The sequence below is a fragment of the Alligator mississippiensis genome, chromosome 2, assembly GCF_030867095.1.
Source record: "Alligator mississippiensis isolate rAllMis1 chromosome 2, rAllMis1, whole genome shotgun sequence".
Taxonomy (NCBI): domain Eukaryota; kingdom Metazoa; phylum Chordata; order Crocodylia; family Alligatoridae; genus Alligator; species Alligator mississippiensis.
The window spans coordinates 244,607,959-244,631,850 of NC_081825.1; the positions used below are offsets into that span (position 1 = coordinate 244,607,959).

The 23,892-nt window shown below is 37.6% G+C and overlaps 1 protein-coding gene across 1 annotated transcript in view; it reads left to right on the top strand.

Moving 5' to 3' along the window:
* FMN1 (formin 1) overlaps positions 1 to 23,892 on the top strand; it is a 235,647-nt gene that overhangs the window by 127,987 nt on the left and 83,768 nt on the right. The window contains exons 8-12 of the mRNA XM_019496560.2: positions 1,746 to 1,834; positions 5,522 to 5,651; positions 8,882 to 9,028; positions 12,454 to 12,513; positions 16,613 to 16,733. Of these exons, the coding sequence (XP_019352105.1) occupies positions 1,746 to 1,834; positions 5,522 to 5,651; positions 8,882 to 9,028; positions 12,454 to 12,513; positions 16,613 to 16,733 (547 nt within the window). The remainder of the gene's footprint in view (positions 1 to 1,745; positions 1,835 to 5,521; positions 5,652 to 8,881; positions 9,029 to 12,453; positions 12,514 to 16,612; positions 16,734 to 23,892) is intronic.

Genomic DNA, 23,892 nt, shown 5'->3' on the forward strand with positions numbered 1-23,892 from the left:
AATTAATGAATAAACATAAAGCATGAAAAGTTCAAAAATTTTGGAGGATAAGATCAGAAAAATCTGTTCATGTCTCTAACTACAGATAATATTTATCTTATTTGATAAATCAAAAAGTTTGAATAGTAACACATATTTTGATAAACCTTTTTTTTCCTTCTTTATTCTGTATATTTAAGGTATTTTACTTTACTAACAAAAGCAATTTTAAAATGCACTTTTTAGATATTTTTATTGAATTCCAGTTTCAATTCAACTATATTTTAACACAAATCATGAGCAAAGCCATTACCATGTAATAAATAAGAAATATGTTGTTGCTCATTTTCTAAAGGTGAAAATAAAAAAATAACTATCTTCAAAAAATGTGTAGTAAATGCTGTAATTGCTTAAAATAATATATATAGTTATCTTCCTAATTATCAAAAGTAATACTAAATTCTACCAGTGAGAGAGAATGAACTTTTCTTTAGGAAAGTAATTGAAGATTATAAATGCAAAAGAAGATGCATATCAATTATTTGAAGTAGGGGTGTTCAAACATGGCCCATGGACCAAATCTGATCCACGGAGCCAAGATATTTGGGCTGCAGGGCTCTCTACAGGTCAGGAAACTTGGCAGAGGGGAAGCAATGACCATTATTACTACCATCTCTCCCCTGTTGCCAAATTCCCATGTGGTTTGGTTGGGGCTAGGCCAGGCCCCTCTTTCCCATGCAGCTGGATCAGAGATTGGGGCCCTCTTCTCACCCATGCAGCTGGATCAAGGCCCTATCATGCTCCCCACACCCTCTGCATGGCTGGATCAGGCCCCATCACACCCACCCAATGCACAGGATTGGGCCCACCAGCTGGTTCTGGAGGTTTCTTATTTGCTAGTTTAAATCATGAATAAAATTGGTGATTGATTCAAATCAACCTCTTTGTTTTTTAATATTAAATTTTCTGGTTCCTTTATGGAATCATGTAAGTTACTTAGTAGGCAAGTCAAAATTGTGGAAAAAAGAAATGCAAATTATATTCGCTGGAACTATTGTGTAAGCAGAAAATGTTGATGTTGGTCTAAATCACTCAAAGAAATAAGGGAAGTGCCATACAGAGAGCAGCATGTGTAGCATGAGGTTTATCTTTTACAGTAACTTACCTTGGTACTTCAGAAGTTTGTGGAAAAGTGAAAAATTACTGATTACTGATAAGGAAGCCTGGAAAATTATAAGTTGTATTACAGATTAATTCTTTACAAAGTTTGGAGGAAAAACAGTAATCCTAAAATTTATACTAGGGGAAATGTATATTAAAATGAATAAACAGAAACACTGTTTTTAAAGCAAAGCCAATGTAAATGAAGGAGGCAAAAGATTTGACAAATAAGACACATTTTGAGACCGATGTCTAAAAGGCTTTTGATCATTTTGTTTCCTTGATCCCTATTGTATGTTGTGTGGATGAGCCCCATCTTTATTAAGAAATGCTTTGAGATCATTAGATGAACAGCACTATATGGTTATGAAATTATTGCCATTATTGACTGTACCGAATTAAGAAATTTTTACCAGCACCACCATAAACAAGAGGTTGATGCAACCTGAGTAAATGGAAACTCACTATTTATCACACTACTGTAAACAGAATACACGAAGGCAGGAAACTAAGTAAATGCAAAGGGTTTTTTAGGTGCTATTTGTTACCTCTTATTAATTGTAGTAACAATTGAAGTTTCTTTCTGCTGATTTCTAATTCCTCAGAGAGCACAAAAAGATGAATTGGAGAAAATAAAACAGCATTATGAGACTTCAAAAAAAGAGGAACTGAAGCTACTGGACAAGCCAGAACAGTAAGATTTTTTCTGAAATACTTTTGCATTGTTTTGAATGGCTCTTTGCTACCAGGCTGAGGGGGTTTGGGAATATAGTTCTGGGTGGTTAGTTGTTAAAAATCCACATTTCAAGATGGGATGCAAAAACTTTTTTTTATGTTACCTATAACATTGCATCAACAGGTGCCACTGGTTAAATATACTGATGTTACTATGTGATCCTTCCTGGTCATATTTTCTGTTCCTGTATTCTCCCATCTTTAAAATGCTTATGTTTCTCTCAGAAGTACTAAGGATGAATTAAAGTTTGTAAAGCAGCAACGTGTTCCAAAATGAAAGGTTGCCATAGTTGTTACTGTTGTGATATGCCCTGAAACTAATGCTCAAGTCACCAGAAACCTTAGATAGAATCATATTTCTGCTTACCATCATAATATGTGAGCCCAGTCCCAGTTTTTATCCCTTATATTGGCTTCTGCTCCCATCTTGCTGCTTTCCTCACTCTCGACTAGCCTCCACTCCACTCTTTCCATGCCATTTCACTACCTGTACTCCCACTTAAAGGCCCCTCTATCATTTCTTCTTTCCCCCTCACAACTCTGCTGTTCCTTATTCATCTTAGAGCAGAGCACTGTGTGGAAAAGCTTGATTATTAAAAGAAGAATGGAGGCAGCAGAAGTGGCTTTGGTATTTGATTGCTCAGGATTTCAAATATCAAAAGCAATATTAGTTTTACACCTTTTTTTTATAAGGATGGAGGTTTGTGGCAAAGGGCAGACACTTTTGTTTTCCCCACCCTCAGGCTAAACTGAGCACTTGCTGCTGATAGTTGATCATGCACTGCTTTGGGGAGCAGGTTAATGCTGGGGACCAGAACTCTCTCTCATATGTTAGGACCTCCAATTATGCATATTCCTCACATTCATGTACTATCTCGCTCAATCATGATGTGTCTATGGGTTTTAGTTGACCATACTTGAGTGAGCCTGGGCCTATAATGTAAGGTTACAATGTGACTACTTGATGTTTTCCAGAGCTCAAATTTTTGGCAACCTATTTGCAGTACCTCTGGGTAAAATAAATATAAATGCATTTTATGTCCTGGAACATATGAATCATACCTAAAGTTCCAGAGTTATAAGAGGCTGTGCCCATTTTTGTAAATCACAATGGGGAGAGGTTGGTCTTCATTAATCACACAGTCTATTTTATGTTATCATTGTTCTGAAATTAAAAATAAAAGATTTTAAAGGAACAAATTATCTCTGGTCATTTAGAATAACATTTATATTCTCCTCTACTGCCAGTTCTTTACCAAATATATTTTATAAACTCATCTAATTATCCCATAACTTCCTCTCTTATTGGAAGATAGACTTTTTTTTTACTCAAATTTTGCTTCATGATGAAGCAGTCCACCAGAGATGCTCTTATATTATTTTTATTGGTCACTCAAAATAATACACTTCGTGAAAATTCAGTAAATCAACAGTTGCTTTACAGTTCTTCAGTCAGTCTCAATAAACACAGGCCTGATGCTTTTGTTGGAACTACATTTAAGCATGGCATTCCACAAAAGATTAAGGACAAATTAATTTGACCCTTTTTTACACGGATTATAATTAGTTACTGCAGGGAATAAACCTGATTGCATTTTCATTAGTAAGTATCAGAACAAAGTTAAAAAGGAAATGCCATTTTTTTAAAATGATTACAAATGTTAACAACAGTTTGCATATAAAGTGCCTCGTAACTGTTGGGCGGAATTCTGCTCAGTCTGAAGGAAGCTTTTGCCAACTTCAAATGTTTTGGCATTCTAAATGAATAGAAAGTTTTGCTGATATCAACAATGCCCTCATTCACATGTGATTTTGATTTGCTTTCCTGGCATGTTACATTTGCTATTGTTGACACACACTGTAAATATATCTTAGCAATATGCAATATCCCCGTAAATTTTGTTTCTTAATAAAAGTTGTTAAAATGCTAATAGTCATTACAGTATTTAAGATTTATATGTGCAGTTGACCACAACATAAGCCTTTGGTGGTGGCAGATGCTTTAGCTAGCTTCCATGTACTGCATTTTGGCTGTAATGTAATCTCTCTGTAGTTCTAGTTATTATGAGACCATTAGTACATAGGGGAATGGTAGTACAATGCTATACCATGCATCTTTACTATGCATGTTATTGACTGGAGAAAGGGAATTATCTGTTCTTTATAAGCAAAATGTTAGTTTATTCCCAAATAATGGCACTGAACTTTATTTGTCTCTGTCATATTGTGGCATATCACTATTGACTTTTGATAGGAAAAGAAATCTTCCTATATTCAGGAATCAAAAGACTCCATGAAAATTCAAACTTCATATAGAAAAAATAAGTTTCAAGCCAATGTGGTTTCAGAGACAGGTCATAAAAAATGAATGAATATGCTTTAAAGGCTTAAAAACCAGTGGGTGCAAAGAAGTCAATGTTAATTATTTGTAAAAGTATTTCACATTTTTTAATTCAATCTCATTATAATTTGGAACACAGGTTTCTTGGGTGCTTGTAATTGACAATATTGGGAATAACATGTTCATTTCTGACCACTTCATGCTGGGCTAAATAATGAACTAATAAGTGTACTAAATGATAGTAGTTTTCCTTCAGGCTGTGCATAATTTCATAAAAGAGAGATTTCTAACCAAATATATCTTCTTTATCTATTTTGAAGGCCTTTAATTTTTCTCATACTTCATAGTTATACAGATTTCAAGAAAATGGTCTCTTAGCCAATTCCTGGATTTCAGTTTCAAAAGTCCTCCAAAGCTGGCAGAGAGAGAGACTATACCAAAATGTCTCAACTTTTTAAAGCTTTATATGGATAAAATCTGGCATATATCCCTTCAGCGTTGCATGTGTCATTAAAGATTAACCCATTTCATTTAGACATGTCCTAGACCCTTGAAGATAATTTTGGACTCCCCAAAATAGGGGACAGTGAACACTTTGGGAAGCACTGGGTTAAATAAATTAAAGTTATCTTCCATATCTATTTTTTAGGGCTCTCTTGCACTCTTTCTCCAGCATTGCCTTATTCAGTCACCTTGACACATATTCCTGTCTGTATTCCAATAGAGGGCAGTTCCAGTGAGTTTCTCTCATTCACAAGGGAGACCTTAGGGCCAGGTACAGACATTACATTTTACTGGCATAAGTGATCAGAAACTGGTCTATACCCATAACAAAACAGAAGTTTGGGGCACACAGACTGGTTTAAAAATGGTGGTAAGTTTTATCCCTGCCCATCCCCCTCCCCCCCCACTCCCCCAGGGCAAATGTATGTTCTGTTCACTACCAGTCTAAACTACACCACTTCCAGAAAACCATATCACTTAGACTGATACTGTCTCAGAGTTTTTGAATGGCTGTACCTCGCCTGTGATGTGGCCCAACATCTTATGTTTTCAGAACCATCTCCTTGTTACTTGGAGATTTGATGCTGGTAATATGCATTTCTTCTCTCATCCCTGTGTTCATAGAACCTCTGGCAAAGAACATGAGAAATTATTTTGCTCCATTGGATTTCTTTTTTTCAGTTAAAATTGAGAGAGACCATTTTATATATGGCTTCTCTGACACTACTGTTCTGACACACAATGTATTAAGATGCAATTGTACAGAGATTTGATGTTATATTGTAGTTCTCGTTTTCACAGGTTTTTATATGAGTTATCTCAGATACCCAATTTCGCAGAACGTGCACAATGTATTATCTTTCAGTCAGTTTTCTCTGAGGGGATAACCTCTGTGCATCGGAAAGTGGATATTATTACTTGTACATCTAAGGTAGGTCCAGCCAATCTAACAAAAGCTAATTGCAAATGAAATTGATTTAAAATAGTATATAGTTTTTATTTCCTTAAGCTACTTCATGGATCCTAACATAAAAACTTTAGTCTCTGCATTTCCTTTTTAGGAACTTTAATGCATATTTAATAGCATGAAGTGATGTGTTTAATGTAGTATTCTGTCTCTAATATAGCAAATTCTATTTCTAACTGAATGGCAGATTTTAATTAACTTGTATAGAGGCAATCATTTTATGTAAATAGCGTAATGTAAATTATATAACATTTTCAGTATAGTCACCTTAAAAATTGTACAACCTGGTATAGTAGACTGTTATAATAGTAATAGCAGAAAGAAAGACAGAAAGGCAGCATCAATCTTCTCCAGCACTGGGTGCGGGCTGTGCCCAGTGCTGGTCCCAGGTGGCAGACTCCTGTCATCCGGCACAGATTCGGGGCTCACACCCCTGTGAGGAGTCTGGCACAACCCCACAGCCCTCCCGGGGTGCACGCCCCTGGATTTGTGCCACATAACAGGAGGCTGCTGCTGCCAGCAAGTGTCCCGAGTTTTGCTTCTAAGATTTTGAGGTGTAGTTTCTGAGAAACCTCTCCTTGTATCTCCTTGAAACTTGGCAGGCTTCATGCCCTCAGAAGGGGTGAACATCCCTGCAATTTTTGCATAAATCAGGCAACAAATAATAAAGTTTTAGGTATTTTCATGATTCCCCATTATGGCTCATGGGCAAAACGTCAAAATGCATCAAAACAGCAAAACAGTTTTGACAAAATGAAATGTGACAGTGCTTTGAAATGAAATGAAATGATAAAATGAAACACTGTCCCTTTGAAACGGTGAAACAGACATCAAAATGAAATGGTGTTTCGCACAGCCCTAATGTTTGTCTCTGTGGTATCAGTGAAATGCTGTGAACTGAAACAAAGTTCCCACAGGACTGAAATGCTTCAAAAAAAACCTTTGCATTCATTTGTGCATTCAGACCAGAAATGTAAGCAAACTTCAACCTGCCATTAGTACTAAAAATGTACTTGGGGACTCCTAAAATTGAAACATTTTTCTTCAAGTTTTAGAAATGCAAAGAATTGTTCCTTGGATTTTACTCAGGATTTCCATATACTTCTAAAAATAATGTTGATATTGAGTATTTACATGATGCTCCAAAGAGCATAAACAAAGCCTAAGCTTTGCAGAACCTCTTTGAGAGAAGACAACGGAATTGCTCCCAGTTTATTTAAAAAGGCACCTGATTTGTGAGCCACTCCTATGGTAGTGTAAAGGGACCTTTACTTTTCTTTTACAGTATAAAAGGACCTTAGAGTACTTTTCACTTGTTTTAAGGTTCTTACTCTACTACTGTGACACAAAGTAGGAATCAAACTGGCTGACTTGTTCAAAGTTATGGAAGAATTTTAAAGCAGAATTGGGAATAGTACTCAAGTTTACTTTCTGTTTATCCAGCCTTTCTCTTTCTTCAGATTTTTCCAGTACAACCCACTGAAAAGATCTCAGTACAATTTATGCTGCTTACATGTACACTTACACTCTGCATATTCCCATTTTGTAATCAAATTCTCTTACCATATACCTCATCACTGAATTTATCATTCTGCCTTTTGAATCAGCTCTCACCATTTTTTAATGTCTGGAAGGGACAATGTTAGTTTACATGGAGGTCAAAATTATTTACTAGGCACTCTGCCAGGAGGCCATTTCTTCTTTTTTCAGTAATTAAAAATAGTTTAGGACCAGCTTGTGGCTCAGCCTTCCTGTCTCCCATATGTTGCACCAGCTACAGACCCAATGCAGTTCGTTTTCTTCCTAAATCAGCAGAGAAACTGATTGGGATTATGAATCACTGAGTCCATTCCAGGTGCAGAACAGAAGTGTACTTCCCCGTAGTCTATGCCTATCACAAACTAATGATAGAGGGCTCCCCTATAAAGTTTTTTTATAAAGAAGTTTCTGTGTATGTGCAGTAACCTCTTCTCAAATAATTTATTTGAAGAATATCTACATTCATTTTGTGTCACCAGATATTAGACAAATATGAACTAATACAGAAAAGAAAAGGTCTCTTAATTTTTTTTTTCTCTTTATTGTCTGATGGATGTACCAGTTTGGGGGTGGGGAGGTTGTCATTGTAGAGATAAATAATTCTCTTTTTTAAAAATAAACGTAAAAAATGCTTGACTGTATTAGTCCAGACTGGTATGTAAATCTTGTTCCATGTTGTTTAAACATTTCTTTTTCTGATGCATCATATTATACACTGGCTTTTAGATTTTTTTCTTCCAAGTTTGATTTATGCAAGTACAAGCCACATTACTTTGTCCTTTAAATGAGCCAGCATTGAAATCTTGAACCCAAACCCCAATCCCTTGGCTCAAATCTGTTTTAGACTGGTAAACAAATGTGTTCTTATAGCAGTATAATATATCATTCAAGTAACTGAAAAAGAAACTCTTTGTACAGCTGAAACCAAAACATTGTATGTTACGTTCCAGCACAGAAAAAATTGGTTTTCTTGCTTTGAAAACAAGATTTTTAAATATGAGAATTGACACGGTAGCCTGATTAATAGTGTTGTGAATCACAGAGCTTCGTTTTGCTCTGAAATGTGACTGTAAATTGGTGTTGCGGTAGTCTCTTCATTGCCCAGAGATTTCATTTCAAATTTTCTCTGCTTACAAGTGAAGGGGTATTTTTTACTGCTGATTCTGCAACCAACCTTGTAAAAAATAAACTAAGTGATGTCTGGTTTCATAAGAGAAGATAAAAAAAAAAAAGATGCTGAAATCCAAATTAATGCACCCTGTTACACCTGTGCTACTCCCTTGTCTCCTGATTGTTGCCCCACTTGCACCTTTGCAAACCCCAGCAAAGGTACTTGCTCAACTTGTTTGTGCCTTACAGAGCAGCTTGAGTTTCTGTAGTTGATAATCACAGTCTAACTTGATTGTGTAAACAATGAACATTTAATATGGAATATGCGAGAGACAAATGTTGACCTCCACAATGTCTTGCTTGCAACTACTGCACTTTAAGTCTAAATAGTGGAAAACTGAACATTTTTCTTGTGTGGTTGAACATGGAGGAAGTGTTTTAGGGAAACCCAGATTTTTTTAAAGCTGTAACTCCATACACCAAAGAGCCAAAATATTGTCATCTTTGTGACAATCCAAAATTACAAATTAGTACTTGTTTTCCAGGCTTTGCTGAGCTTGAAAAGTGTGAAGGAAATTCTAGGTTTGATTTTGGCTTTTGGAAACTATATGAATGGTGGGAACAGGACACGAGGTCAAGCAGATGGATTTGGTCTGGAAATTCTTCCCAAATTAAAGGATGTTAAAAGCAGAGTAAGTACTTGTTTTTACTTATTGGGATATTTGTAGAGATCTTTGTGTACTCCATCATTAGTTCCTCTTCTTCACTCCTTGCCACTAGTTCCTCTTCTGTCTTCCTCCTCTTACCTTTCTCTGATTCTAACAGCAGGACATTATGTATGTGTTACTCTCCGATTTTCATAGTTTCCCTCAATGTTGTTTCCGCAGCTGCTGCTCCTACAGTGTGGTCAGAAAAGATTGTGCAGCCACACCACTGCACTCCTCTGGATCTGCCACTGCTGAAAGGTTCAGCTAAGGGCTCAACAAAAAAACATGTATTGATTTGAATTCCTGAGCCTAGGCCAAGTAGTATATAGTAAGGCTTCTTTTTTAAAATTGATAAATAGCACGTCTACATCAAATGGCAAGAGGTATGCTTTTGATCTCAAAACCTCCAAGCTCTAGCAGGTCTTTGGTATTTGAGTCAAATTCATAGTCTGGATATTAGTAGTAGGCAACAGTCAATCATCTGTATCATGGTGTATGCGTAAGAGGTCTAGTCAGGTGCCTGATGAAACCACTAGTACAGAGTCCTGCAGCCATCACACCAAGACCTTCAATGCTTATGTCTAGGCATGAGTATGGAGGAGTGGAGGCTGCCCAAGACCTATCATGCCCCCTTTAGACCACTGAGACAGAATCCAAAGGCCAGACCGAGTCCAGAAGTTCAGTGCCTCAGTGGCTGTAGCTTCTGCCAAAGAGCAACAGATAAGAACTGCTGCTGACTGGCTAACACCTCAGTGAGGGCATATTTCTGTCAGGGTGATGTCCCTTAGCATTCCTCCAGCCAAGGAGTACCCACAAGTTAGTGAGAGCTAGGGTTTTGAGGCACCGTATTGAGGCTAGGGTTTTGAGGTTGGAACATTGCATTATTTTATAGAAGCTATCTCACCACAAGTACCCTAGCACGTTGACAGGAGGCCTTCCAGTCATACCCAGTCTGAATATGAAATATATGAATATGATATATCTATATCTATATAGATATAGATATATCTATATATATATATATCTATATATCTATATCTATATATATATATATATATATATATATATATATATATATATATGACTATGTTTTAAGGTCTGGTTTGCAATCAACCACCACATCCCCTAGATGTTTGATGGGACCAATGGTGCAAAGACAATCTTTGAAGTCCTCAAAGCAGAAGGGAAAATAGGTCAGGCTTGAGTGCAGTGCAACCCAATCCAACCAGAATGCATATGAGATCATTCCTCAGCAGGCAGGAAAAGAAACATTGTTTCCTCTTTCTGTCACTATTGCCTGGTCTTTGGATGCAAAGGAAAGTGAAAACTTCAGTGTTTGCAGCAGCATTTCTGCTGAGATTGGTATCCTGCACTGTGACAGAGGCATAGTTTGAAATGCATTTTCCAGATGCTGCTAAACTAATCAATTGCCAGTTTTGAGAATTAAAATGGAATTTTTTCCCACAAAATAAGACTGGCAATGTGTCTGAGATTTTTTTTTTTTTGGATTATTTTTGTCTGTCTTCCTGGGAACATCCTGAATGCCCTGCTTTAGGTTAATGAGAAGTGAGAATAAATTGTGAGTTTCTCATTTCATCACAAGTTTCTGGCCCATATTCAGCTGAGGTCTAAATCTCTAAAGGACTAGTCAACAGAGATATATATGAGACACCAAGGGTGCTTGTATACACCATGGGTTTTAATCATCATTAAATTAAATAGGCTTTATAAAATCCGTGGATGTGACACTTTAATTCCTGGCGAGCCAAAATAAACTGTTTGAGGAGTTTTAGTTTAATGCACAAGAAAGACTTTTAAAGCGCCAGGAAACCCCACTCATGCAAACAGACATGCAGTTGCAGCTCTTGAAAGGGCAAAAATCATGGTATGTATACGAGCCCCAAGACTTAACTGGTATACCCTGTTAGCCTGGAGGAAGAAAAGTCCTTGAGGTACCTTTTTGTGCACAAATGAAGGTATCCTCTTGTGTACTTTTTATGCTCACCTGTGACAGGAGAAAAACAGGATTTACACGTTGTCTGAATCCTAGGGGTTAGGATAAAGAGGACCAACCTTGAACTTTGATTATCTGGTCTGGAGGGAGCATGTAAAATCATAGTGTACCTCAGGAAGGTAACAAGGATAAGAAACCCAGCAGTTAAAATCCATCCATGTGTGCGTGCGTGCGTGCGTGTGTGTGTATGTGTGTGTGCGTGTGTGTGTGTGTGCGTGCGCGCACGCGCTCCATTCTTCTGTTCTCCAGATTTGCTGGTATGGATGAAATAAAATTTGACAGATTTGATATGAGGACATGTATAGAATAGAATGGCAGTAATGATTTACTTCACAAAAGCAATCACAATAATAACACGTGATCTCAATTTTATGTTTGTCATGCAACCTACCACCATAGTATTTTATATGAATGTTAGATAAGCAGGATTGTTTAGCCTGCCTGAAGACTAGTGACTTGCTTAGTTAACAATTTTGCTGCTGTATGATATTATTAAAATATAATATGGGGCAGACTCAAATATAAACAGGACATCTCTGTGCAGGAAATCATACATTGTGCATATCTGAACCTTTATACTGATAGCTGTCAATACACACTATATAAAAACACAAAAGAAAGCCATCAAAGACATTCCATATATAATGCCCTACATTGTCTTTCTTTTGCACAGTTTAATAATTTCCTGAAACTTATGATTCCATATCTGAAATGCTGTTTTACCCATTTCCCCAAGACAGCTGGGTTATGTTGACTCAATAATACATGAGAAAATAAAGCACTGTCACGTACCATGCTAGTATGTGATGCAGGACTAAGAAAACAGTGTTTTCCTTGAGTGAAAATTTGTCACATTGTGGAAGGATGTGTTCATGGACCAACATGGAACAGTATATGCAATGGACAAATTTATACTGCATGGTTCTATATTTGATATTACATGGTTAAACATCCTTATTACTTCTTGACCTGTATTATATTGAAAATGAGACTAGATGAAATTAATAGGTACTTCTGGCCTTGAAATAAATGGATTAATTATGTTTTCTAGACAATTCTAGTGTCCATTCATATAATTACTTGAATTATTAGTATTTGTGTTACAGCTGGCAAATTTTGTCCCTGTAGGACCCAAATAATTCCCAGTGCTGTTGATAGAAGTTACTGAAATTCTGTCTTGCAAGTATCAGGACCCTGATGATTAAGTAGCTGGCTTTTTGTGGGCAGTGACTTTGACTAACATGCCCTGGGTCCTGTTCCAGATGGCCATATAAATAATAATAACAAATTGGATTCCCTTTTAAACATTTCTTTTGAAACTGCACTTACCACATTTTTGCCTCTTTTTTTCAATCCCAATTTAACTTCTATATTAACATGTTTAATTTCTTCCTAGGATAATGAAATTAACCTTGTGGATTATGTTGTCATATATTATCTGCGGCACTGTGATAAGGTAAATTATTCATTTGGTGCATTGACTACTGTGCCACTACACCTCTTAAATATAAAGTACTTGAATGTAGTACAAAATATATGTTACATTTCAGATATTTTTTGGAGAAGTTGAAACCTGATTGGAGTTAGAACTTAATCAGTGTTCCTGTCATTGTCTGAGATCAGGCAGGGGCACCCTATTTAAAAAAAAAACCAAACAGCTGGTTCCTACTGTTAAATGATGGCTACTTTGTCTACTCTGTTCATCTACTCTGTAGATGGCTACTCTAGTCTACTTTGTAGACTAGATAAAGTAGTACCCAGAGTTAAAATAAGGTTTTTAAAAACCAAAGCTAAATATAAAATATGAACAGATTTATATTTATAGATTTATATTTGTGCATGACTACAGGGCACTACAGAGCACATTCCTAAGACACTCTAAGAAACTTGTCCTAAAATCTGGACAGTATGTGCAATCCAACCCTACTTAATATGTAATAGGCAACAAATATTCATTATGCTATATGGGTGGACAAGGGAGGGGGGGTCCTTTGGAAAGTTACAGGATTTGTCTGGCAGCCTCGTTAGAATGGTCAGTTTCAGCGTTTGTCATTGGAAATTACCTGCCAGGACACCTGCCATCATTTAACAGTAGGAACCAGCTGTTTGTTTGTTTTTTAAATAGGGTGTCCCTGCCTGATCTCAAACAATGACAGGAACACTGATTAAGTTCTAACTCCAATCAGGTTTCAACTTCTCTAAAAAATACCTAAAATGTAACATATATTTTGTACTACAATGTGGGAAACCAAATGCTGCATTTTCAGTGTGACTTTGCTGCAAGATGGAAGCAATGGTAACCGGGATATCTCTGATGCCTGAATGAAGTAGAAGGTTGCTGCTTCAATTAGGGATTGATTGTAAAAGAAGAGGTGCTGTTGCGCTAGATAACCTATGTTTTGTCAGGTAAGGTACTATGTACCATGATGTATGTTGAAGGAGTCCAAAGCTTTGGACCAGAATCAAAAATATATATCTTGTTGACATTAGAAATGTGCCTATACCTGACCATTGGATTTTGATACTGAATGGGTGCATCTATACATATCTTTTATTAGACCAACCCAAATGGTTGGAGAATAGTTATTAAGCAAGCTTTCGGGTTCAAAAACCCTTCGTCAGGCTAAGGAAGCTTCAGCAGTTGGTGTGTGCTCTTCCTGGATGGAATGAAAAGTAAACAAGCCAGGGGCTGGGCTGGGGAGTCAGTTGCCAGGCAGACTGTAATGTATCAAAAATCCAATGTCTATGTTTAGTCCATGATCTCTAGTATCCAGCAGGTTGATGAAATGGAGCTCATAGGCTCGTCTCTGGGAAGTGTTGTGTAAGTTTCCCTTGAGGATCAGGACTGAGAGATTGGAGAGAGAGTGGCCCTCCTGTGAGAAATGTGCCCCCACCGGTAATTGGGTGTTTCTGTCTTTGATGGATTTCCAGTGTGCGTTCATTCTGGTGCGCAGTTGTTGTCTGGTCTCTCCTACATATCTTCCATCAGGGCATTTGGTGCATTGGATGAGGTATACTACATTCCTGGAGGTGCAGCTGTAAGATCCTGGGATGCTGATGGCTCTGTTGTGGGGTGTAGTAATAGTGGGGGTGGTGGAGATGTGGGGGCAGGTTTTGCATTTCTTGTCATAGCACGGTCTGTATCCTTTTTGGTGTGTTCTGGGGTTGAGGAAGTTTGCTTCTGGTGATGAGGTTGGTGAGGTTTGGTGCTTGTTTGAAGGCTAGGATGGGTGGCTCTGGGAAGATCTTTTTAAGAATAGGGTCTTTTTCTAATATGGGTTGCAATTTTTTGAGGATTTTCCGTACAGGTTCAAGGGATGGGTGATAGGTCATAACCAGCGGTGTGCGATTCGTGGGTGTTTTTCTTCTGTACTGCAGCAGTTCTTCATGTGGTATCCAGGTGGCTCTTTCAAACGTGCGCTCTACCTCTCTGGAGGAATGTCCTTGCTGGGTGAAAGCCTTTTTAAGATTGGCGAGGTGGCAATCCCGGGTGTTCTCTTCAGTACAGATGTGGTGGTATCTGAGGGCTTGGCTGTATATCACAGCTTTTTTGGTGTGTTTCGGGTGATTGCTGGTTCTGTGAAAATATGTATGTTGGTCTGTGGGTTTCTTGTATACTGTGGTCTGTATTTTACCCTTCTGGATATTGATCATTGTGTCTAAAAAGGGGATGTTGGTGCTGGAGTATTCTAAAGAAAGTCGGATGGAGGGATGGTGATTGTTGAATTTCTGGTGGAACTCAATCAGAGGTTGCAGGTTCTCACTCCAAATGATGAAGATGTCATCGATATATCGTAAGTACAGCAAGGGTTTGATGGTGCAGTTCTTGAGGAAGTCTTCTTCCAGGTGGCTCATAAAAAGGTTGGCATACTGTGGGGCCATTTTAGTGCCCATAGCTGTTCCCATCACCTGGAGGAAGTGTTGATTATTCAAAGTGAAATTGTTGTGTGTGAGGATGAAGTGTATAAGCTCAGTGATATCTTTGGTTCTGTATTCTGGGTTGTAATCTTGTTCCTGTAGATATGTAAGGCAGGCATGAATGCCATCCTGGTGTGGGATGTTGGTGTATAGGCTGGTAACGTCCATGGTGGCTAGGAGTGTGTTGCTGGGAAGGTGGTCTATGTTTTTAAGTTTCCGTAGCAAGTCTGTGGTGTCTTGGACAAAACTTGCTCTGTGGGTGACAATCTGCCTGGCAACTGACTCCCCAGCCCAGCCCAGCCTCTGGCTTCTTTACTTTTCATTCCATCCAGGAAGAGCACACACCAACTGCTGCAGCGTCCTTAGCCTGACGAAGGGTTTTTGAATCCGAAAGCTTGCTTAGTAACTATTCTCCAACCATTTGGGTTGGTCTAATAAAAGATATCAAATTCACCCAAGGAACCTTGTCTGCCTATGTCCTTAGACCAACACGGCTACAACCTAAAACCCTGCATCTATACATGTGCTTTACTGTGTAGACTAGTTAGCTCTGTAGTGAAGTGTCACTGCCTACACATGCACTTGTATTAGGGCGCAGTAAAATAATAAACTCTGCTATAAGATAGTAATGGTGGGGATTTTATTGTGCTATAAAAGACTCCAGCTGATCTTCTCTGAGGAAAGGTAGTTATGTAAATTGCATCTTTCAACTTGAGTTTGTTTCTAAAGCTTTTTATCTGTATAATTATATAGCTCAGTTTTTTCTGAATTTTCACAATTGAATCATACTTATTCCTCCAAGTAACTTTTCCTTAAAGACTGAATCAAAAAACAGAAAGTATTTAAGGCTCAGGTGGTATATCCTCATAAATGCCATGCCATTAAAAATACCATTTACACAATGCTTTTGAATTGTTAAGCTTTCCTTTGAGAAGTGGCTTTGAATCATCTATTTTTTCTTCTAATATTTTTTTTTTTGTCATCACAGATATGAGGTACATGCACAGAGTTCCATATATAAGCAATAGGCCCTGTGATTTATTTCTCTACATAAACCCACAACTATGTATTTTTATTTGTTCAAAATATATACATTAACCAGGGTTTAAATACTGATGGCAATTTATAAAAGATATGTATTCATAATAAATTGGAAAAGAACACAGCCACAAACAGTTGGCATAAGATCACTTGTTATATTAAAATGGACTATTTTAATAATTGTCTGTTTTTAAGAAACATATTATTTCTTATCTAAACCCTTATTAAAAAATAAATAGTGAGCTTAGTGTTGCCTGATAGTTGAGGTTGTCTATCCTCCATTACAATTTGCAGCATATTGTAATATAGTAACAGTTTAAACTAAAATAAGATTGTTGTCCAGCTGGTATCCTGCTGGAAATGAAGGATGAAGTCCTGGCTTCATTGAAGTTAATGTCATTACTCCTTTGACCCCACTAAATTCACGGATTTCACCTAAAATATGCATCTCATAAGGTTGTGCCTGGAAGTAACTATTTTAAATGTAATATTTTTGCAGTTTTATTATCCTAATTCATAGTTAAAATTTTGAGAGTAGAAACTTGTTTCATTGTAAATGTATTTCATTTACATAATAAATTTATTCATGTATTTAGGAAGCTGGAACAGACAAGAGCATTTTTCCTCTACCAGAACCACAGGATTTTTTCCAGGCCTCCCAAGTTAAGTTTGAAGACCTAATAAAAGACTTAAGGAAACTGAAGAGAGATCTAGAAGGTAACTGAGAACTTTTATCTTATTATACTAACAATTGAGTGCCATTTAAAAATGACCTTTTTGAGCTTTGTTTATTACTAATTAGGATTATAGTGTTAATAGATCCAGTTGCATTTACAGGCTGGCAAAAATTGCAGATCTAAAATACTATTATATAATTATATTTTTTAAATTAAACATAATTTTCTGCAACCCACTTTAAATTCAAAAAGCTCCAAAAGAAATCTCTTAAAAATGTCCTGTTATATGAGAATTTTCCCCAACCTTCTCCAGGATGTTATGTTTTAATTTTAGGTTTCTTTTAGTAGAATAACATAAATTCCTTCTTCAGGACTTGTATAAAAACAACTTAACAGCTACAAAAAAAAGCTACAGCAAATGATGACTGAATATTTTAGGCTTGTCATTTTTTAAGTAATACCAAGGCTGTTCTGGATGGAAAAGGAGAATTTGAACAAAAATCTACATGAAAGACTAAAAAAGCTATTCCACTTAAATTTAAACAATACATTAACATTTTTTTTTCAAATGAAACAATATTTGTAGAATCAGAGTTGAACGGGGAGGCTGTATTTTATTTTGTGATGTGAGGCAATGAAAACTATCACAAAATAATTTATTTTTCCAGTTTGAAATGGCTCAATTAGGTCATAGCCACCTTAAGGAGAGTTTCAAAGGTCAACAGTGGTAGGAAAGTATCAGTTGTTGTTTATTCAACCAGGGCATACCCAAGTGCTCTATCTCCTCTCATCGCTTGCCCCTGTAAAACCCTTGGCCTGCCCTCTCTTGTGCTAGTTTGTGCAGAAACATGATCTGTGTTTGATCTTGTACTCTTCCAGCATGTAGTCCTGCTGCCGTACATTTCAGTTTTGCAGGCTCAGCTACAAGGCTTTGACACTCACATGATTTTAGTGGTAAATTGCAAAGCAGAGAGAAAAAGACAAAAAGATGAGGGGAGTGATTTGTTTTGTTTTATTTTGGTTTTGTTGTTTGTTTTTTACTATGCTCTTTGCTTCCTTGTTTTTACAATTACAGATTCATTGTGATCTTTGGTTTCTGGGCTTCAAGGCTAATTCTTCCTTAGGTTTTATAAAAAATGTAGGAGCACGTATAGGAAAATTCTACGTAAAATGTTGAGTTTCCCTTTATTGCATTCCATATTAATGATATATTTGAAAGTTGACAAAGTCAAGCAACAAATTAGGTTATCATGACTTGACAATGCACAGGATTTTTATTTGTTTATTTATTTTTGTGCATTGGGGGAGACCAGAAACAAAAAAACCCCACTGATTATCTTTTGAAATGCCAATGATTTTTATCATTTGAATTATATATGGAGGAATGCTAATAATGTCTCTGGGGGATTTCTATTATATTTAAACAACAAAATGAGCAGCATTACTAAACAAGTTGTGCAAAACATCCTTTTTAATATCTTTGTTCACATTCTTTCTTTAGATAACACTGTATTTTATTGGACATCAAATATTTTAATTGAAGAGTATATCATTTTAACACATACAACAAAAATTTGATGACTCTCTATAGTTTATTGTAGGCATTAAAAAGTTGTGGCTGCTGGCAGAATACCAGTGAAAGTCTAAAGCTGAAACAGATGTGATTAGCAGAAACCGAGTCCAGAGAAGCATCAGGCCCAGCCATCCAGACAGGCGCGGCCCTTCAGATGTAAATAATTTGAACAATATTAACTGGAGTTGCCTGTGTTATAGGGTACATTAGAGTTATTTTACAGTTAGGTTGGTTAAGGCAGCCAAAACAGTATTCTGTGGAAGTGGGATGAAACAAAAAGTAATAAATGGGGTGAGGTGTTCTCTCATGTGTCACTGGAGAACAAACTAGTGCTTCTGTTAATGGATTATTTTACCTAAATCTACTTCTTAGAAATTAAGATAGCACAACAATGAAAAGGCATAGGAAATTTAACTGGTTGTCTATCATATCTAAAATGTTATTTTCAATGTAAGTAGTTGATTCATAATTAAAGAAGATTCACTTACCATTGAAAATGAATTGTTTGTTCATCTTATTGAGACAATCATTTATCTGGATATCACATATTTTTAGAAAGAAGAACTGAATGGGCATAGCCCTGGGGCATGTGTTCCTTGTCTGAGCCTCTGGTTTGAAATACCTAGACTCCATGGAACCAAGAGTTCAAATCCAGACAGGAGCCACACAGCCTTTTTATCTTTTTGAGGCAAACAGATTGAGTTCCATGCAATTTACTGTGCAGAGATCTTTCAGATGGGATATTAAAGGAACAGCATTCACTATTATTTGGTTCAAAATTTCATTCTGTGAAAACAAAATTGCAGAAACCTGTAGAAATTTTTCTATGAGTGTTTTAATTCCAAATAAAACAGCTTTTTAACACCCATTAATAACAGACTTTGGAACACTGAGAACTTTAAAGTTAAAAATGTCATGAACAAACCTAAAACGAATGTAATTGAGTATCATTTTCTAGGTGATATTACACAATACACTTAGACCATACTAAATGTGTGCAATTTAAAGTGGTATTAAAGTTAGAGCATGTAAGCAGGCACAAGTTAAAGGTTAATACCATTTCTTGCCTGCACAGCTCTGACTTGTCACTAGAGGGCTGGTGAGCAAAAGTATGGCTAGGAACCAGGATACCTGGGTTTTATTCCTGCTCTGGACAGCAGGAAGGGGCAGGGAAGAAAAGTGGGGTTGCAGTAGCAGAAGCATGAAGCTGGGAAGTGAAGAGAGATGGGGGCTCTGGTTTCCTACTCAAGGCCCCCCTCATTCCCATCCTTGGGTCTAGAATGGTAGAAGACACCTATTTTATCAGTATGGAGTCCCCCAGGTTTAGTACAGTGGAAGCATGAAGCCATGGGGACAGGGGAATCCCTTAGCTCCATGTCCTTTGGTTCTGTGCTGGGAATGGAGCTGCCAGAAGCAGCACGGAGCCGCAGGGAAACATGCTTCACTGCTCTCTGTGGCTGCATGCTCCCACCATCCTAAACCCCAAGGGCTTTGTGATGGTAGCAGAGCCTTCACCCCTCATCCCAGGATAGGAACAGGGCATTTGGAGGGAAGTCACAGTCCCCCTTAAGCCACCTAGCCAGGAGAGAGCCAGAAGCACTTAATGGGAAACAGGCCAGGAAGGGTGGGAAATTTTCAATTCACCTCCAGTAACCAAGGCTAGTTGAACTTTTCCACAGCTTTTGCCTGGCTCCAGGCAAAAGGTGCACCCCTTCCAGGGAAACCTGGGGAAGCTGAGATCAGGTCCAGGGGGCTGGGATCGGATTGGCAGAGGTTGGTGGATGGCTCTCTGGGGTCTCCACCTGAGACAAGAAGTGCAAGAGCCTGCTGAGGGAAGCTACATCCCCCATGTCTCTCAGCCTCCCATCTCTATGATTCTGCTGCTGCAACCCACTTCCTGGCACTGGCAGGGCCCTGCCTGCTCCCATGTGGTACCACCCCCTGAGCAGTAGAGTTCAGGAGGGTGGAAAGTTGACAAATGGAGCAGGATTGGGGGGGTTGGGAGCAGTGAATCCTGGGATAATAGAGGATTTCTTGTTTTATCACTGTGCAACATATTGAAGTTACTCTGACAGAAGCTGTCTAGCATACCCCAAGCACACCCTAAAGTGTCATAACTTTGAGACATTCAGAGGGCACTTAGTGCAAGTTAACAAGCTTTAACATGGCCCCGTAAGTGTAACATGTAACTTCACTCGCTAAATTGAGAGGCATGCACAAAATATGCAGTGTAACTAATGAAATAGAAATACAGAAGTGAAATTCTGGGTCTTAAGTTAATGATGAAATTCTTCTTCTGTTGTCTACTTACTTCATTAAATTGAACTATGACTAGCAAGATAAGAAAAGAAATGTGTTCATGTTACAACATTTGTAAGTGGACTCTGTTAACATGACATTTCTTTTTGCCAGGTGCGTATTTTCAAAGATTATATGGTTTCTCTCTGTGGCAAAAATATCCATTTCTTCCTCTCACCCCAAATATTTCTGTCCCTGTCATGTGTAGTATGCTGTTTGATTGTTGCTCCCACAGAGGTAAATTCACTAGTGGTTACATATGAAGTTTGTAACTACATCCATAACATCTGACAAAATAGGCTGAACCTCATGTCTTTCTGTACAGTTTAATCCAGTGGTGCTCAAGCTTTTAACCCTGCAACCTGGATCCAGCCTACTACACTGGATCCAGCTGTAGAGTGACCCCACTTGCACCATATCTGACTCTATATCAGAGCAATGCCGCGTTCTCTGGATCTGGCCTCAGAGCAGTGCAATACACTTCAGATCCAACCCCACGCATCCTAGATCTGACTCTATACACTGGCCTGGCCCTAGATGCCAATGCAACCAGGCATGAGAGACCATATCATCCAGCCCATAGGACTCCTTATGGATCCAGAAATTTAACAACTGGGGGGCAGTGGTATTTTTAATTGCCAGAGCCAAGGCAAGGAATACTGCCATCATTCCCCTGCTACCAAATTTTTGGACCCATGTGAAAGCTTCTGGGCTGGATAACAAGGCCCCATGAGCTACAGGTTAAGAACCACTGATTTGATCCATAAGGTCCCTCCCTAACCTACCTTCTGCCTACCTTTAGACTAACACAGCTAACTACCACTCTCTACTTAAGGACTGTTTAAGATGCAAACTGTTTTACAAGTATACAATTTCCTCATGTTCTCTTCATTCATTTTCTTTCTAAGGTGAACAGGTCTAATCTTTTCAATTTATACTCATATATGAGGGGGTTTTTCTGTGTCTTTGGTCATTCTCATTACTTTTGCTGCAATACTTTTTTTGAAATACGATGCACAATAATGTACAAGACGTTATTATAATAATATTTGTACTCTTTACCACTAATTTCTTATACATTCTAGATTTTGTTTAATGTTTCAATGATACGTGCATGTTTAACAACGTCTGTATTGGGCAGCTTAAAATTAGAGCAGAATTAGGCTCACACTGAGGACTTTTGAAGTTGGTATCAACTTCATTTTCCATCAGTAGATTTTACAAAAGTCTGTCTGATTTTGAAACACAAGTCCTACTGTGAAAGTCCATAGGATTTGTGTTCCTCAGTCACTTTTGTCAATCTGTGGTTCTCAATCTTTTGTCAATCCCTGCTTACCTTATATGAATTTATGAGGTGTTATGATGACATCTACCATTTTTTATAAAAGACAAATGTGAACACAACTCAACTAATTTAAGCGTTTTACCACACAACCTCAGTCAATACATATATAATTAAGTGGCACTAAGTTTATTCTACAAATAGGACAGAAGGAAAGCTGCAGGATTGGTAATAGCTGAGTTCCACATTTATTTATTAGTCAGTATATATATATATATATATATGTCTGCATATAATACTATGTATACTTTGGAAAAATAGTAGTATCCATCTGATAAAATTAATAAATTGAATCATTTGTATTCACCATCTTCACCCCATCATCACATCATCTGCACCCCATCATATCATTTTCATTCACCGTGATGAGTATCACTTGCCCTTTACCCACAAATCCATTTCACCATGACTTATTTTTACCTCCTAGTATCATGAGCAGTTTCTGCCATCTAACCATTATACTTATTGAGTGCAGACAGAAGTGCAGCTCCCCGCTGCAACTGAGAACGTTTTGCAGGAACTGTTCTGAGCTGCAGTGATCCCCTAGACCAAACAGAAGTTCACTGTTAGTTCCAAGGGGGAGGGAAATATGGCCTGCAGCCAGTTTCCCCTAGCAATGGCCCCTCCCTCCTGCAAGCCTGCACTGTTTTAAGAATGGGAAAAAAGGAAAGGGAGCAGAGGAAACTCATTCTAGGGGTTCCCCAGCTGGTGCTGGAGCCTCAGGGGACTCCAATACATGCACCCTACCTTCCAGTGGGGGCTGAAAAACCCCCAGACTGAACTCCCTCTGCTCCCTCCCATTCTGAAAACAGCAACAGGCTGGGAGGCAGCGGAGGCAGAAGTTACAGAAGACCCTTTGTTTTGAAATGTCTTCATCTGAACCCTCATGCAGTGATGTTTTAGATTTTCATCAGATCAGCCATTTTTGAAGCAGTCTGAAGCCATGTACTTCTGTTTGGTCATGACTATAGAGCACTTTCTGTGGCCAGATCAGGTGAAAATTGTCACTTCTGTCTCTGCACATTATGTTAATACCCAGGGATGGACTAAGAATTAGACCCCATTGTATTGGATACTGTGAAAAAATAAATTAGTAGATACTCCCTGCCCCAGCAAGTTTACAACCCAAATATTTAAGATAGACAAGGGGGAAAGAGGTACAATACATACAGGGTGAAAAATTTTTAACTATTAGATTTGCCTGATGCACCATTTTATATACTAGATTATCATACACTAAAAACCATACACTCCTAATCTGTAATTAAAGCTGGGCAAAAATTTGAAAAAATTCCACTAAGCGTATGTTCAAAATGTAAGTGCATTTGATTTGTCTGACATAGTTTTTTTCCAAAAATTTTAGAAGCAGCTTATTGATAGGAAAGTTTACAAAAACTGATCCTGTTTTAGAGAATGTCCAGATATTCACAGAAATCTAACTTCAGCTTCATAAGTACATATGTTCATAACTAAGAATGAATTAAACTATTGTAGTACAAGAGTCACAGACTTTCACTACACATGGGAAGTTTTCCAGAAATAATTTAATACATTTTCTGCATATTGATTCAAGAAATTTGTAACTGTTTATGGACTATCTTAACAGAAATATGAAATGTAATTAAATATACTCTTTGTTCATGTCCAACATGCATGTACAGTTCATAGAGATATTTCTTCAAGTTAAATATAATGTATCATATAATATAAAGATTTGGGTTTTTGTAACTGTAATGCAATTGTTATATTAACAAGATTAGCATTCCAATACTTAACTAAAAATAGTAACATTTGAATGAAGAAAAACAAAAAAAGTTCCTCCAGGAGATTGGCCTTTATCATGTTTACCTGCTATAAATAGAAATAGGACTCTTTTTGTCTTGTTGTTTTTACTCAAGATACTTCATGAAGTAATTAATCGCATTTTGATACTTCAGGGCACTTTTACATGTGCTCTGATGCATTCTGATTAGAGCATGTCAGAGC